At 38.4% G+C, this 18,595-nt stretch overlaps 1 protein-coding gene across 9 annotated transcripts in view; it reads left to right on the top strand.

Moving 5' to 3' along the window:
- Positions 1-18,595, top strand: part of SUGCT (succinyl-CoA:glutarate-CoA transferase) — an 861,197-nt gene that overhangs the window by 457,063 nt on the left and 385,539 nt on the right. The window contains exon 13 of one of the 9 annotated variants that reach the window (XM_070787284.1): positions 696-18,595. This exon is cut by the window's right edge and continues 24,473 nt beyond it. The exons of the other annotated variants lie outside the window; for them this stretch is intronic. Coding sequence (XP_070643385.1) covers positions 696-761 — 66 coding nt within the window. The 3' untranslated portion in view covers positions 762-18,595. The remainder of the gene's footprint in view (positions 1-695) is intronic. 9 annotated transcript variants of the gene reach the window in all.

Below are 18,595 nucleotides of genomic sequence, written 5' to 3'. Positions count from 1 at the left end.
CCTTTAGTGATACTGAATCAATGATTTTACTTAAACTTTCAGACAATTAAGCTTAAAATCAGTTCTTAAATATACAAAATCAAAAAGAATGTTTCTAAATTAAACCAATGGCTCTTTTTGTATCTGCAGCATGCTTTAATTTCTACCACATATGTGTAAATTGGCAAAGTACCTAAAAGGCTATAATAATCCGGATGGCTTGGAACCAATGTTTTACCATCATTGAACAAGCCCATCTACTCCGAATCTTTGGATTAAGACAAAAACTCCATCCTGCCATGCACCTGGTCAGTTGTGCAATCCTGACCAATGAACAGCTGCTAACAATAAGGGTATTGTGCTTATGTAACACAGTTCAGGGCCTGATGGTTAGTCTCTTGATAAATGGTGAAACACTAGGGAATATTCTCTTGCCAGGATGCCTGCTTCATGGAAAATACTATGTCTATGTTGACCTGCACCCTTAAATCTTCTCTCTATATGACTTGGTGGACTTGGGTTCTGGAAGATCACATTAGCCTTCCCACTTGGCTTTGAGGGAGTTAAGGATATTTCAGCCAAGAAATGGCCATACAGTGTTGCAGCAAATGTAATTTTAGGAACTGTTTTCTGTAGACTTGTTTCACCACGTTAACAAAAATCTGTATTATGTTTCTTCCCATCGATGTGGGTGTGTCCTTGTGTGTGTATTCAAGAGAGGCTTCCGTTTGTTGAGTGATCTTCATGCAAACATCTTGGAGTGCTTTACAAAAGAATTTTAAAAATTAAACCAAACAGGATATGAAACTGTGCTGCCAAACAAGTAAGTCTTTAGGCATGATTTAAATTTAGTTAATGACATAAAGAGCTAAATCTGTGAAAGGAAGCAAGTTCCTTGGATCAGAGAAAAAAGAAGCAGAAAACAGATACTCATATTTTGTAAGTCTTCATTTGAGTAGCTCCAAAAATATTCTTTTAGAAGTGTAGTTGGAAAACCCCAGGCTAAGTGAGTTCCAAGGAACAGTATTTTAGGGAAAAAGACCAGATAATGGCTCCCGTGTGCATAGCAATCTACAGATTACAAAGTGTTTTCCCAGCTTTGATGACAATCTTACTTGTCACAAAACCCACCAAAGCTAAGGAATATGTTACTCCATTTTACAGATGAATAAACTGATGACAGGAGAAATTAAGGGATTATACTAAGGTCATTCAGCTAAGAAGTGATTGATATAGGATCTGAATATGGATTTTGATCTAAATCTGGTGTTCTACTTACAGTACCATGAGTCGAGTCTGTGGCATGTCCTTTATGCTGGATACATTTCTCATGCCACTATAGATCTCTGTCTGATATAACAGCAGTGACTCTGGCTTCCTTGGATAACGTAGTATTCTTCTCTCTCTTAGGAAGGACTGCTGATATTCCCAAGTGAGAAATTTGAAAACCAGGGTGTTCTAATGCCAAGTACATAGCAAATGATAATACTGTGGCTTAATCCCCTCAAAACATTTAAGCTGACTTTGATGGTTTGCCTTTCAAATTAGCCTCTAAGCAGTTGCCAGAATCCTCCCTGAATCAATGTGATTGGATTCAGGCAAGTCTCAATGTTGCAGGTAGCTTCTCTTAGCTGTAGATTAAGAATTGGGGAATTCTTAATGAGCTTCCTGTCCTCTGCTGACTTGGACCAAGTATGGTTATTCTAGAACTTCTTAAGATTCCACAAGCATTGTGGTTTCAGACAGGGAGTCATGGCCTTGTGCCTGAGGAGTGGGTGATACAGTATGTGGATTGATTCTCAAGACATACAGTGTTCAGGGTCATTCAGAACTGACTGTGCTCGCTGCCTAGTTTTGTTGTTGTGTTTTATTGCCTTTTCCTTTAAAAACACGTTTAATTTCTTATCCAAGTTTTAGACATTTAAAGGTTTACATTTTCTCTGGTACTCCTTTAACTTTAGACAAAGCCAGGAAGAACTCCACTTTGTGACTCTCAATTGTTTGGCAAAACACATGTGATAGAATCCGACAGCCAGCAATTGAAACCTTGTCTCTGTAATCAACTCCTTGAGCAGGTCACTCAAGCCAAATATAAGCCCAACTAAGGCCTTACAAATAGCTGTGAAAAGAAAAGAAGTGAAAAGCAAAGGAGAAAAGGAAAGATATAAGCATCTGAATGCAGAGTTCCAAAGAATAACAAGGAGAGATAAGAAATCCTTCCTCAGCGATCACTGCAAAGAAATAGAGGAAAACAACAGAATGGGAAAGACTAGAGATCTCTTCAAGAAAATTAGAGATACCAAGGGAACATTTCATGCAAAGATGGACTCGATAAAAGACAGAAATGGTATGGACCTAACAGAAGCAGAAGATATTAAGAAGAGGTGGCAAGAATATACAGAAGAACTGTACAAAAAACAGCTTCACGACCCAGATAATCACGATGGCACGATTGCTCACCTAGAGCCAGACATCCTGGAATGGGAAGTTAAGTGGGCCTTAGAAAGCATCACTACGAACAAAGCTAGTGGAGGTGATGAAATTCCAGTTGAGCTATTTCAAGTCCTGAAAGATGATGCTGTGAAAGTGCTGCACTCAATATGCCAGCAAATTTGGGAAACTTAGCAGTGGCCACAGGACTAGAAAAGTCAGTTTTCATTCCAATCCCAAAGAAAGGCAATGCCAAAGAAGTCTCAAACTACCGCACAATTTCACTCATCTCACACACTAGTAAAGTAATGCTCAAAATTCTCCAAGCCAGGCTTCAGCAATATGTGAACCGTGAACTTCCTGATGTTCAAGCTGGTTTTAGAAAAGGCAGAGGAACCAGAGATCAAATTGCCAACATCCACTGGATCATGGAAAAAGGAAGAGAGTTCCAGAAAAGCATCTATTTCTGCTTTATTGACTATGCCAAAGCCTTTGACTATGTGGATCACAATAAACTGTGGAAAATTCTGAAAGAGATGGGAATACCAGACCACCTGACCTGCCTCTTGAGAAACCTGTATGCAGATCAGGAAGCAACAGTTAGAACTGGACATGGAACAACAGACTGGTTCCAAATAGGAAAAGGAGTTCGTCAAGGCTGTAAATTGTCACCCTGCTTATTTAACTTTTATGCACAGTACATCATGAGAAACACTGGGCTGGAAGAAGCACAAGCTGGAATCAAGATTGCCGGGAGAAATATCAATAACCTCAGATATGCAGATGACACCACCCTTATGGCAGAAAGTAAAGAGGATCTCAAAAGCCTCTTGATGAAAGTGAAAGAGGATGATGAAAAAGTTGGCTTAAAGGTCAAAATTCATACAACGAAGATCATGGCATCCGGTCCCATCACTTCATGGGAAGTAGATGGGGAAACAGTGGAAACGGTGTCAAACTTTATTTTTCGGGGGCTCCAAAATCACTGCAGATGGTGATTGCAGCTATGAAATTAAAAGACACTTACTCCTTGGAAGGAAATTTATGACCAACCTAGATAGCATATTGAAAAGCAGAGACATTACTTTGCCAACAAAAGTCCGTCTAGTCAAGGCTATGGTTTTTCCTGTGGTCATGTATGGATGTGAGAATTGGACTGTGAAGAAAGCTGAGTGCTGAAGAGTCAATGCTTTTGAACTGTGGTGTTGGAGAAGACTCTTGAGAGTCCCTTGGACTGCAAAGAGATCCAACCAGTCCATTCTAAAGGAGATCAGTCCTGCGTATTCTTTGGAAGGACTGATGCTAAAGCTGAAACTCCAGTACTTTGGCCACCTCCTGCGAAGAGTTGACTCATTTGAAAAGACTCTGATGCTGGGAGGGATTGGGGGCAGGAGGAGAAGGGGACGACAGAGGATGAGATGGCTGGATGGAATCACCAACTTGATGAACATGAGTTTGAGTGAACTCTGGGAGTTGGTGATGGACAAGGCAGCCTGGCGTGCTGCAATTCATGGTGTCACAAAGAGTCGGACACGACTGAGCGACTGATATGAACTGAACTGAACTGAACTGAAGGAAATGGAAAAGTGGAGGAACACTATTAAGGCAGTCAGGGCCTTGCAGTAAGCCAATTAACCTAAGCATGTTACTTTTTACCTTACGTTTCAGTACACTTTTTGCAGATTTTTACCTTTATGCTTATTTTTAAAACATTAATGTAGACTTCAGCTATCTTGCCTTCAGCCAATAAGCACAGCCTATCCAAAAGATTTATATGACTTCCATATATCATTTAAGCATTTGAGACAGGAAGACAATCCATCCCATGTGGAACCATCAGAGATAAAAGATAGTTGGAACTGCATTTCCAAATTGGCTGCATTTCCCAGTCTGGCCTCTTATATGGCACCTTCTCTGTCATCCTTTCTTCTTTCTGGTGATAAGTTATCTCTGGCTGCATTGTGCTAACCTTTGGGCATGGCCTTCCTCCTTGAGCCTGAGTTTGTCTCAGTATCACTTTTCTTGCCTATTCTCTATTCATTTCTTTCAACTTGACTTGACTTTAGCTCCTTAGCCCCTGCCTCTGGATTTGCTTTTTACCTACCTTTGCCAATCTGCCCTTAGTTTGATCTGCTCTGAGCCTCTATTTTTTGAATCCTTATCACATGACTGTCCATCATGTGTTATCCTCAGTAACTTGACTAGCTGAATATATGCCTGCTCCTAATCATTTGAGTCTTCCTCATCTCAATGTGTTAGTTGTGTTTCTCTATATCTAGCACTGTGCTTCATGCTCTGGAAAGAATATGAAATAATACAAGATAGGGCTCTGCTCACTCTTCTATCTTCCTGGACTATTCCTTTTCATGTATGTCCTGAACTTTCAATGGTCCACATCTCTACCAGCCAGCCAGACCTTGGTAATCATTTCTTCTTTTAAATTCCTTTAGCATTTGTTGTCCAGGTGGCTCAGGATCACCTGAAAGATGACTCATTGTTGCCTAATGTTAGTATTATGGTAAGCTCTTGCAAGGCAGGTCTTCAGATCCTCAGTCCTTGGCAGTGTCTTGCATAGGCTAGATGCTCAGTGACTGCTAACTAGTTTTCTGTGGAATATGTGCACAGAAAAACTGAGAATACAACTGTATCATATAAGCTAGTTCTAAATGGAACCATATAGTTTTAAATGTTGAGTAGTGTTGTCCAATAGAAATTTATGTGAGGATTGAACTATTCCTTTTCCTCATTGTCCAGTATAGCAGGCATTTACTGCATTTTTCTGTTAAGCACTTGAAATATGGCTACTGTGACTAAGGAGCTGGATTTAAATATAAAAAACTAGAGAAATATCATGTGACATCCCTGATATGTGGAATTTAAAAAGAAATGATACAAATGAACTTACAAAACAGAGAGAGACTCACAGACTTAGAGAATGAACATATGGTTGCCAGAGGAAGGATGGGGGGAAGAGATAGGGAGTTTGGGAAGGACATGTACACACTGCTATGTTTAAAATGGATAACCAGCAAGGACCTACTGTATAGCACATGGAACTCTGCTCAATGTTATGTGGAAAAGAGGGGAGTTTGGAAAGGAGGGGAGTTTGGGGGAGGATGCATACATGTATGTGTATGGCTGAATTCCTTCTCTGTTCACCTAAGATTATCTCAGCATTGTTAATCGACTATACCCCAATATAAAATAAAAAGTAAAAAAAAAAAAATTTAACCATAATTAATTTAAGATTTAAAAAAAGCTGTAGTGTGTGGAGTGGCTACCAGACTGAATAATGCATGCTACAGGAATGTGGAGAATGGAATGGTAAGTGTGAACTGTGAATTGGGAAAGTTCTCATGAAGGAAGATGCACTTGGATCATACAGATGGGAAACAGAGAGAAGGAGAGGTATATTTTAAGTGAAGTGATACAGCAGGAGCTCTGAGGTGATTAAAGATGTTATGTTTGGGATGTGAAATAAAGTTTGAAGACCTGAAATAAAGCAGAGTTTGAGAACCAGAGATCATAGTAGCAATAATAGCTACCACTTATTATACTACAGTGAAAGTGAAAGTTGCTCAGTTGTGTCTGACTCTTTGTGACCCCATAGACTATACAGTCCATAGAATTCTCCAGGCTAGAATACTAGGGTAGGTAGCCTATCCCTTCTCTAGGAGATCTTCCTAACCCATGGATTGAACCCAAGTCTTCTGCATTGCAGGCAGATTCTTTACCAACTGAGCTATCAGAGAAGCCCAACAAGTCACCTGTTAATTTAATCTTCACAATATTATGACTCAGAAAATATAATTTGACCAAGGATACAAATTAATATATGGCAGACATGAGATTTGTACTAAAGTCTGTCTAGGTTAAAAACTTAGGCTCTTAACATACTATATTGTCTCATTCTCTGACATGTTAAGAAAAACTTAAAAGTAGAAAATTGCCCAAATGTCCCTTCATCTGCTTAATGGGTAAACGATGGAATACATGCAATCAATGGGATACTGCTAAGCAATATAACAAGTAACAGAACTAGAAATAAATGTAACAGTATGGATGAATCTCAAATGAATAATACTAAGCAAAAGAAACCAGATGTAAAGGCTGCATACTGTATGATTCTATTTATATGATGTTCTAAAAAGGTAAATTTTATAGGGACAGAAGGCAGATCAGTGGCTGTCATGAGCTGGTGGTGAAGGGCAGGAAATGACTACAGCTAAACAAGAGAATTTGGGGGCAGGTGATGAAAATATTCTATACTTTGATTGCAGTGTTGATTACATGATTCTGCATTTGTCAAAACTCACAGAATTGTGACTTGTACATGGTAAATTTTCCTATATGTAAAAACACTTCAGTAAAGTTGACTGAAAAAGAAAGGCTTACAAGTAGTTCCAAGTTTATTTTCACAAAGGCAGGTGGGAATATGGTTGGTTATTCTCAGGCTATTTTGAAAAAATAAATAATTCTAAATTTTTTGTGTCTAAACATATCTTCATATTTATGATATGTATATATACACATACAACCGCATATAACAGAAAAATGATGTAGGAATTGAAGACTCTTAAATGTGTGTGTGTGTGTGTTTGTCTAAAGCAGTTAAATTTGTATTTGACATGAGTTGACATAGTACATGTTTATTCAACTTGGTGTTTATTTGCCATCAGCATGGGAAAGAGGGTGGAGGTGAAAGAGGAAGATATATTTTAATTAGACCCGAATGGTAAGATGTCATATAATTTATGCCATTTTCCTTTTAAGTGAAAAATAACTACCATATGAAGTCATGGGCCCTTTTGAAAACTTACTTTAAAATTTCCCAATGCATAATGTAATTCTTGTTTGTATAATAAAACCATTTGTATGAGACAGTAATACAATGGATATCTTTTTGCATATACTAATGTTCTTCTTTAATATTTCCAAGAAAACTGTCACACAATTAATCATCTAAAAGGCTTACGTGACTTTGTCTTCACTCGTTTTGTTGTGTGTTCATAAAATCCTAGATACGTCTAATTTTTAGGCAGAGTGGACGTCAAAATATTTTACATGCTGCCCTGTTGTCTATGAGTAGATAAGGGGTTATCTCTGTTTTACAACTGAAGAGGCAACATACAGAGTAGTTTTATAACTTTCCCATGGTCACGTTTGTAATGCTCAGTGATTAATCTTAATAAAGAACTATAAACAAGATTAATGAATGATTATGATTTAAGCATTTATCTTGGTGTTCTGCCTTTAGCATTTCTCCAGGTTCAAGCTTTATTAGCATCATGTATAATCATACATAAATAATCCTAGTTAATCTTAAAATAGTCTTATTAGGGAAAACATAAATTACAGGATGTATAATTTTTTTTAATAGACTGCATTTACTTTTTTGGATAAATACTTTTTAAATTTAATTTATTTTTGTTAACATATAAATAGTTTAAATTTTTTTTTTACTTTATACTGGAGTATAATTGATTAGCTGTGCTGTGTTAGTTTCAGGTGTATAGCAAAGTGATTCGTTTACATATACATATATCTATTCTTTTTCAACTTCTTTTCCCATTTAGGGTATTACAGAATATTGAGCCAAGTTCCCTGTGTTATACAGTAGGCCCTTGTTGGTTATTTATTTTAAATATAGTACTGTGTATATGCCAGTCCCAAACTCCCAATTTGTCCTTTTCTCCACCTTTCTCCTTTGGCGACCATAAGTTTGTTTCTCAAGAGTAGACTGCGTTTACTAATGTGGAATCTGAAGTGATGAATATGAATATGTTCAGTGCTGGCCTTAAAGCACTGAACAAATGTTACTATATTCTACTTGATTTTATCTTTCTGTCATTTATTTGCCACTTTTTCCTAGAATCCTGAGTAGTACAATGCATACATTTGCAGAGAAAATTGATGTCTGACATTTTTGCTATTTAGGAAATAATTCTCTTGCACTACAAATAAATATATAATTTAATATCAACATCTACATATAACAAAGTTTCAGAGAGTGATCTAATTAAAATGATAGAAATGAAATTGCTTTTGAACTGATACCAAATCAGTATTTGGTGTCATTGTGACTTGTCACTCTGTTCAGTAATCTTGGAGCATTATTTAAATGTGTGTGTTTGTGTGTGTGTATCCTCAAGACTGTTTCTCGGCAACATTTTTTATTTATCCCCTTTAGTTTTCTCTTTGTCTAGCTCAGACTTTTCAAGTCACCAAATGGTTGCCTCGGGAGAACATGCTGGCTAGATGTCTTCTCCCAGTGATAATGACTACTCCATGCTTTAGTTTTCAAAGAAGTTCATTGTACTGCTTTTCTCCAAATGTAGTCACAAATCCTTAACTAAATCACCCCAGATCATCAGAGCTTACGCTGTCACTTGTACGAGACATATGAAAGATTTGGAGATGACAAAGGGAGAACACAGCACAGGAAAATAACTCTCAGTAGTAACACAAATCCATATACAGCACAGACTCTTTTCAGACCAGCTGCCGACCTCTCTCAGCCTCCCCCACATAGCACAGGTAGCTTGCTCTTCACCACCAAAACCACTCAGGCCTCCAGGCTGGGAATCTGGGCCAAAAGTTTGGCCCCAGATTTACTTGTCCTACTCTGAAACTTTTCCAGGATTATTCATACTGAGAACAACTGTCCCCTTCTGGGAAACCCCTTCTCTCTTCACAGGATTATGGTCAGGTCCTCTGTGGCACCAACAAGAAAATCTTACGTTGGCCATCATTGGTGCATCTCCTAAATCCAATGTTTACACATGACCAGTATAAAATAGAATGAAGTACAGCTGTGTTGGTTAAAGTAGGATCAGGAACCCAAAGTCTCATGGGCTTGGGCTTCCCCAAGTTCGCCTCAACCACTCCCCAGGTTACTCTGCTAGGTTTAGAATGAAGATCACATATTTAAAAAAAAATTTTTATTGGAGTATAGTTGCTTTACAATGTTGTATTAATTTCTACTGTACGGCAAGGTATACAGATATCCACCCCGCTTTTTTTGGACTTATTTTCCATTTAGGTCACCACAGAGCATTGAATAGAGTTCCCTATGCTAGGTTCCATTAGTTATTTATTTTATACATGGTATCATCAATAGTGTATATATGTGAGTCCCAATTTCTCAATTCATCCCACCCAAGATCACATTTTTAAAGTATCTTTTCTCCTAGGAATAGTTTATTGACAGCCTTCTTTTTCTGTCTCATTATGGAATCATTTTTGCTTTAGAGAAACCATTGGCACTGGCACTGATAATGAAATAAAGGAAGGAATTTTTTTTTTTATCAGATATAAGGGAAAAAAACTGTTCTCATATACTTACTATTCTGAGAAAGAAACCCATAACTTTAAGACTTACAATGAACTAGACAGGTGCTTTTAAACATATATTATCTGCCTCAACTCTCTGATGAAACTGTTAGTTTCCATATTATAGTTGATGCAAATGGGTGCCTAAAAAAGGTGAAGTTATTTGGCTTAGGTCATGATGTTTTGAGGTAATGAACCATGTGATGCTAAAAGCTGCATTCTTTCCATTCCCATTTTCCATCCGTGGAAGCTTCAGGAAATGTTTTTTGCTTCTTTAATTTCTGCTAGAATGTATTATTGTGCTGTGCATGCTAAGTCACTTCACTTGTATCTGACTGTTTGTGACCCTGTGGACCCTAGCCCACTAGGTTCCATTGTCCATGGGTTCTACAGTCCATAGAGTCACAAAAAATATAGTATTATGATCTATTAATGCCTTGAGCAGAGAAGTAAGTGGAGTAGAGGCTGTGAGCCTTGAAAAGCACTTTGTACAAAGAGGGGAGTAGTTAATGAGCAAGTTGAGATTGGTAAGATCGACAATGTTTAAGAGGCAGAAGACATACACAGACTGTATTGTCCTGCGCTGTGCTATGCTAAGTCGCTTCAGCCATGTCCAATTCTTTGCGACCCTATGGACTATAGCCCACCAGGCTCCTCTGTCCATGGGATTCTCCAGGCAAGAATACTGGAGTGGATTGCCATGCCCTCCTGTAGGGGATCTTCCTGACAGGGAAGATCCTGAGTCTCTTAAGTTTCCTGCATTGGCAGGCAGGTTCTTTACTACTAGTACCACCTGGGAAGCCCTCCATATGCACCCTACTATGTGTAAAATAGATAACTGATAAGGACCTACTGTATAGCACAGAGAACTCTTGCTGCTGCTGCTGCTGCTAAGTCGCTTCAGTCGTGTCCGACTCTGTGCGGCCCCATAGATGGCAGCCCACCAGGCTCCCCCATCCCTGGGACTCTCTAGGCAAGAACGCTGGAGTGGGTTGCCATTTCCTTCTCCAATGCACGAAAGTGGAAAGTGAAAGTTAAGTCGCTCAGTCGTGTCTGACTCTTAGCGACCCCATGGACTGTAGCCCACCAGGCTCCTCCATCCATGGGGTTTTCCAGGCAAGAGGACTGGAGTGGGGTGCCATTGAACTGTTAGTACTCTGTAATGACCTACATGGGGAAAGAATCTTAAAAAGAGTGGATATATGTATATGCCTAACTGATTCACTTTGCTGTACACCTGAAACTAACACAACATTGTAAGCCAACTATAGTCCAATAGAAATTAAGGGAAAAAAAAAAAAGAGGCAGAGGACAAGTCCTCACAGAACTTCTCAGACAGGGACATGGAAAAAGAGAAACTTTGGAAACTTTCAGCAACTCCATGCTGTGTAGCTCAGTGGGCTGCTAGATACACCCTCTACTTTTTCTTTTTGCCATAAAAAGAAGAATACAATAAAATTTCAACTTAATGTTGAAAATGTTGAACGAGCTACAGCTGTATCACCACTCTCTTCTTCTGAATCACTCAGCTACCACAACTTATTAAGCATGAAATGTGGAAGCCAAGATATAGAGACAGTCTTTACTAACACAAGTGAGTGAGTGAAGTTGCTCAGTCATGTCCAATTCTTTGCAACCCCATGGACTGTAGCCTATCAGGCTCTTCCATCCATGGAATTTTCCAGGCAAGAATACTAACAAAGTTTGAAACATTTTAATATTTATACCTACTTATACCTGTGACTGTTTATACTTGTGGGCTGGGTAGGATCTGACTTTGTTTCAATGGTTGATAACCTATGATCTTAAATTTACTAGATTAAACAATTTATATTCAACAAAAGCAGTTACTGGTACCTTTCCTCTGCCTAAAGTTGATGGGAAAATATCCTTAATAGGACACATACTTGGAAGAAAAAACAGCTTAAAATAACACTAAATCCTGGACATGTTTCAGGGCTAATAGTCACATTCACATGTAGTGTGAAATCTTCCTTTTATTCACAACATGGCTGACATGTTTATAAGGTGGAGTTCTTTTTCAGACCAGAGAATCCCACAGATGTCTCATCTGGGAGGACTTACGAACTATGTGACTTACTTGTTATTGTTAATAAAACAAACTGTTCAATTTAGAAATCATTTCTTATCCTTTTCATGGGTTTTTGCACATTTCCTTCGTAGCTTTAAAGGGATCCTTTGTATTTTTAATAGTTTAATCACACTTTCCAATAAAAATAGCTAAAAAATAAAACTACCATAGGCATTGTGAGTCTACCACATCCTTGGAAGCCACATTGATATCTTACTGATGTTAAAAGGGCCACAGAGGCACAGACAAAGATCTCCAACTGCTTTTGTGAATGTATAGAGAGCATTTTGGTCATGTTGCATGTTGTAGCTGCCAATGTAAGTTTTCATAGTTGTTTAAGAAATTGGATTATTTAAATATGTACAAAGTATTCTAAGTCAAATACTTAGGAAGTCAAAGGAGAATGTTTTAAGGTCCTATTAGCTAGTTAAGAAAACATAAGTCTTCACTTCTGTGAATGGACTCTATGCTGACAGCTTCAATTTTACCTGTTTTTTAATACTTGAACATATATTTCATTGCCTGATTGAGGTCCAGTATTCAAGGATGGGTGAGATCTTTTCTCAGTCTATTATATTTAGGTATTAAAGTGTTCATTTAGTTCTCCTCTTCCTTGCCTTCTCTATCAGTTACCTTCTCCACTGCCTCCCTAATTTAGGGGCTCATATACCAGTGCATTGAACAGATTAGTGAAAGTCTTAGTAATTTTCACATGATGTTTATCCATACCTATATTACCATGTTCCATTATTCAGAATCCCTTTTTTATCGCTAGTGATAAATATGTTATAAAATTCATGAGGTCAAGGATCATGCAGTTTTTCCTTTTAATTTCTATGTTACCACTGTGGCCAAGTGCCTATATCCAATGGATGTTAAATGAATATTTGATAATTGGATGAATTAATGCCACCCATTTCTGGATAGAAAAACTGAAGCACATGACCTTTGAGACTGTTTTAAGTTAAACAGTAGGTAGGTAGAATGTGAGGAAATATCTCATATCTTTTTGTGATTCTAATCAACCTTTATCAGACTTGTTTCAGTAAAAAACTGTTTTTCATCAGATCTGTTTCAGTCAGATATACCAATTTATTATAACAAGTGTGATCTACTTTATAAGCTTGGTGTGCAAATAAGGTCATGTGGTAGTCAGCAGTGCTGTTTACCAAATATTCTCAGCTTCCTGCCTCCTGGTAACATGATAGAATTGTACTTCCTGGCTTTCTTATAGTGGGAATGGGACCATGTGACTTGATCTGGGCAAAATGTGAACAGAGGGTATGTCATTCTTAGGACAAAGCATTTAATATCCAGTCAGAGACCCTACAGAGTACTCATTCTCTTTGGCACAGTGGACTGGTAAATGCTTGAGATGATGCTTCTCTGTCAACTTGAGTTCCTGAGTGATTAAACAGAGCAGAGTCCACTATGGACCCAAAGTTGTCGTTTGGCTTGGGGAAGAAATGAATCTTGGTTGTTTTAAGCCATTGTTTCTGTTCCCTGATGATGGGAAAGATTGAAGGCAGGAGGAGAAGGGGAAAACAGAGGATAAAATGTTTGGATGGCATCACCGACTCGATGGACTTAGTTTCAGTAAGCTCTGAGAGTTGGTGATGGACAGGGAAGCCTGGCGTGCTGCAGTCCATGGGGTTGCAAAGATTCAGGCATGACTGAGTGACTGAACTGACTGTAGCATAATCTAGCTTATCCTAACTGATGAAAATACTTTGCTTATTTTTCCAATTAATCTTTGGGATAAGAATAATCATCTCTCTTCTCCATCAATTAGTCCTCCAAAATTCTGTTCTTTATTTTATCCAAAAAGCTTAGAAAAAAATACTGAAGTCTTACCAGTCCACGACTGCCTTTTCTCTATCTCTGCCATGGTTTCTCACAGACAGGTGGTTTTTTGTCCACTAGAGTGAAACTACCCTTGCTGGTCCAGATCTCTGCATAGGTCTAAATAGTGCTAAATGTCAAGATATCAGCTATTTAAATTCATACTTATATCCTTAGCTGTTTCTCAAAGTGTAGCAATGTGACAGGGTAGTTGAACCACAGAACTCACAGTTGACCTTGAACTACATGAGTGTTAGGGGTGTCAATATCCCATGAGGTCCAAAATCTACCTGTAACTTTTGATCCCGCCACCCAAAATTTAACTACTAATGGCCTTTTGTTGAATGGAAGCCTTACTAATAACAAACTAGCTGATTAATATATATTTTTTATATTATATCTATTATATACTGTATTTTAAAATAAAGTAAGCTAGAGAAAATAAAATACATGAGGAAGAGCAAATACATTTACACTACTTAACTGTATTGATACCGTAGATTTATGTCATCTAAGATGAGTTTTTTGAGTTTGGAGCAGAGAAATGTTTATTATTGCAGGACCATGAAAGGAGAAAAGGTGGCTCATGCCCTGAAAAGCCTCTTGCTCATCGAAGGGTTTCTGGAATGCCTTTTTAAAGGGCAGGTGAGGGAAGATGATTTGCAGGATGTGTTATGGGCTTGTGTGCAATTCTCTGGCTGATGGTGAGGCAGCAGGGTGGTGTCACAGGTTAACAGGCATCAGGGTCCTGTCCCTGTACTTAACATTATCAGTCCTTAGGCTCCAGGAGGCCTGGGGCTGTGTGCTCTTGGTCATCAGGTAGTTCTTCCATTTGTTTCAGGGTTTGCACATCTGCAAAATGATAGGAAAATTTACATTAAATACTATTATCTAGGTACTTCAAAGAGGAGCTAAAGCAGATATGAGGGATGGCCTGTCCTGGAAAGGCCTCAAAAGGTCCTGCTTGGTTACAATTCCTCTCATTTTTTGGTACTCCTCCATCCTGAGGAGAACAAGTTTTGAGCAAGAGAAGGAATAACGGTTAAAACAGAGAAGTTAATCATTATCTTGGTGGAGGTCTCCACAGGATCTGGCTTGGTTACAATTACTCTGGCAGACACTGCTCCGAGAATGGCTTCTGAGTCTGACAAGCTGCTCCACTTTTACTCCCAGGTACATTTCTCTCCTCAATGGCCAAAGCAGACGTCACCATTAGTGGCTCTGATGCTTTTCAACGTGTATTTTAAGCCTGAGACACATCTCAGTTTGGACTAGCTGTACTTCAGGTACTAATACCTTATGCACAGTGTGGCTTTAGGCTTTTGGTTCTTCACTTACTGAATGACAGGATTTGTAAAGAATATTTTAGTCCTCAGTTTTAAAATTCTAATTCTGGTTAAAGCTCACCAATGATGATATACAAAGTTCTTCCTCATCTCATAAATATGCACAAACAAAAGAAATCATTAAATATCATCCAACAAGTAAAATGGCAGATTAACTAAAGGGAAATTTTACTTACATTTATTAAATTATATCATAATTATGTTTATATTATGACAAAGTTAATAAAAATTTTAAAAAGTTAGAAACAAAATGCTCAATACAATTGTATATAGGAAAAAATGATAAATCTCATGAATAAATCTCTGATCAGTGTTTTGGGGCTGTCCTTATAGACATGAAAGTGTTAGGGAAATAGCAAACCCAGAGTGGCCACAGCAAGTGGGAATCTGATGAGACATCTATTTGGAAAGGAGCTTATTGGGATGTGCAGAAAGTAAGAAATACATATGGATATTATTTGGAAAAGAAGATGGTAAAAAAAAAAAGTGAGGTAACATGGTAACTTTGTCCAGTAGATGTCAACCACCATGCCAAACCCAGCATCATTGCATATAGGGTACCAGTTTCCAAACCTTTCACATGTGATCCATGACTTCCATTGGGTTGGCCAAAAAATTTGTTTGAGTTTTTCCACTCCATAAGATAGTTGCAGAAAAGCCTAAATGAACTTTTTGGCCAACCCAATAGAACTGAAACTATTTCCTTTAAGCTGAGATGGAGGGAGGGAGCATATTGGACTTTCAAAATATTAGCAAAGGAGTGGTGATTTCTAAAGAGATCATCATCTCTATTATCTCTAAGATTGTATCCTTTCCCAACCACAATTCTAAACATGATGGTGGCTATAGAGATGGAATCGTAAGAGACACCTAACTGGCTCACCTTCCTCCTCACTTCCTTCTGGACAAAATGCTCTCTCTGTTTCCTGCTCCCCATTTCAGATGCCACAGGAAGCTGCCCTGGTTTGTGGTCAGATGCAAGAAAAGGAGGTTGAAACCAGTACTTTCAGGGAAGCCTCAGAAGCTGGTGCTTAAGATTTGCCTGCCACCCCTTGTTATTCTTGTTACAGGATGCCACAGCGTCAGGGGAATTTTCTGAGAAGTTTGTGGGTAGCTTGTGCATTCTCATTAATTAGGAAATTAGATTGTTGACTATAAATTAGAGATTTAGGAATGTCTTTATTTAAAGTTGAGGAAATGAAGCGTGGGAGGTTAGATGATAGCTATGCTGTTTACACCAAATTGCAGTGGTTTACTTGCTTTTGCTTTGGGGGTCATATTAACTTCAGCACCAAAGCTAGTCCCCTCAGAAGGCTCAGTTCCCTGCCAGATGGGTTTGTTTTACAAGATTTCCTGTATAAGCATGATTCTAAGTAATACATGTAATCTTATTGATTGCAAGTCTTCTTTCTCTTCCCCCAAACTCTCCATCTGATTTTTTATTTCAAGATTGTCTTGTCCCTTCTAGAAACAAACTTAAAACCCAATTGTTTTTCATTTCTAAAGTCAAGTTTCCCTAAGCTTACCAGCTTGTATATAATACATAATAGATTAAAATATCTCTGTTCACTAGTATAATTCCAGATTTCTAGAGTCCCACTCTTAAGCAGTCCTTTTTGTTTCTTTCTTTTCTTTTAAACTGAAGTATAGTTGATTTATAATGTTGTTTTAGTTTCTGATATACAGCAAAGTGATTCTTATATATATATATATATATATTCTTTTTTGTATTCTTTTCCATTATGGTTTATTCAGTTCAGTTCAGTTGCTCAGTCGTGTCCGACTCTTTGCAACTCCCTGAATCGCGGCACGCCAGGCCTCCCTGTCCATCACCAATCCCTGGAGTTCACTCAAACTCATGTCCATTGAATCGGTGATGCCATCCAGCCATCTCATCCTCCGTCGTCCCCTTCTCCTCCTGCCCCCAATCCCTCCTAGCATCAGAGTCTTTTCCAATGAGTCAACTCTTTGCATGAGGTGGCCAAAGTATTGGAGTTTCAGCTTTAGCCTCAGTCCTTCCAATGAACACTCAGAGATCAAATTGCCAACATCTGCTGGATCATGGAAAAAGCAAGAGAGTTTCAGAAAAACATCTATTTCTGCTTTATTGACTATGCCAAAGCCTTTGACTGTGTGGATCACAATAAACTGTGGAAACTTCTTTAAGAGACGGGAATACCAGACCACCTGACCTGCCTGTTGAGAACCAATATGCAGGTCAGGAAGCAACAGTTAGAAGTGGACATGGAACAACAGACTGGTTCCAAATAGGAAAAGGAGTACATCAAGGCTGTATATTATCACCCTGCTTATTTAACTTCTATGCAGAGTACATCATGAGAAACGCTGGGCTGGAAGAAGTACAAGCTGGAATCAAGTTTGCCAAGAGAAATATCAATAACCTCACATATGCAGACGACACCACCCTTATGGCAGAAAGTGAAGAGGAACTAAAAAGCCTCTTGATGAAAGTGAAAGAGGAGAGTGAAAAAGTTGGCTTAAAGCTCAACATTCAGAAAACCAAGATCATGGCATCTGGTCCCATCACTTCATGGGAAATAGATGGGGAAGCAGTGGAAACAGTGTCAGACTTTATTTTTGGGGGCTCCAAAATCACTGCATATGATGATTGCAGCCATGAAATTAAAAGACGCTTACTCCTTGGAAGGAAAGTTATGACCAACCTAGATAGCATATTCAAAAGCAGAGACATTACTTTGCCAACAAAAGTCCATCTAGTCAAGGCTATGGTTTTTCCTGTGGTCATGTATGGATGTGAGAGTTGGACTGTGAAGAAAGCTGAGCGCTGAAGAATTGATGCTTTTGAACTGTGGTGTTGGAGAAGACTCTTGAGAGTCCCTTGGACTGCAAGGAGATCCAACCAGTCCATCCTAAAGGAGATCAGTCTTGGGTGTTCATTGGAAGGACTTATGCTAAAGCTGAAACTCCAGTACAGGATATTAAATATAGTCCCCTGTGCTATTAGGACTTTGTTGTTTATCTGTTTTATATACAGTAGTTTGTATCTGCTATTGTCAAACTCCTAATTTATTCTTCCCTCACTCCCCTTCACTTTCACTTTTCACTTTCATGCATTGGAGAAGGAAATGGCAACCCACTCCAGTGTTCTTGCCTGGAGAATCCCAGGGACGGGAAGCCTGGTGGGCTGCCGTCTATGGGGTCGCGCAGAGTCAGACACGACTGAGGTGACTCAGCAGCAGCCGCAGCACTTTTCCTTTGGTAATTTTGTTTTCTACGTCTGTGAGTCTGTTTCTGTTTTGTAAATACGTTCACTTTTCTTTTCTTTGTCAAGAGACATACACATTCAGAATTTCTAAAGAATCAAGGTAGAGATGTTTTTCTTCCTAAGTTTTGTGGATTAGGTTCAATTAAATAAATGTTCATGTGTTTAAAGGTATGCCCATGGAATGAGGATGGAGCTCAAAATTCTCTGATTAAAGACAGTTTAAAAGGTTGAATAAAGTGCTGTCTTGACCTTAAAAAAACAAATCCATCTTTAGTTTGGTATTCATAGTATTTAAGTACATTTTTTAGGACTTATGTTCAATACTCT

Source organism: Bos indicus, chromosome 4, assembly GCF_029378745.1.
Source record: "Bos indicus isolate NIAB-ARS_2022 breed Sahiwal x Tharparkar chromosome 4, NIAB-ARS_B.indTharparkar_mat_pri_1.0, whole genome shotgun sequence".
In the NCBI taxonomy this organism is placed as follows: Eukaryota; Metazoa; Chordata; class Mammalia; order Artiodactyla; family Bovidae; genus Bos; species Bos indicus.
Note: the sequence above shows the minus strand (reverse complement) of the source record. Positions and strands in the feature narration are given on the sequence as shown.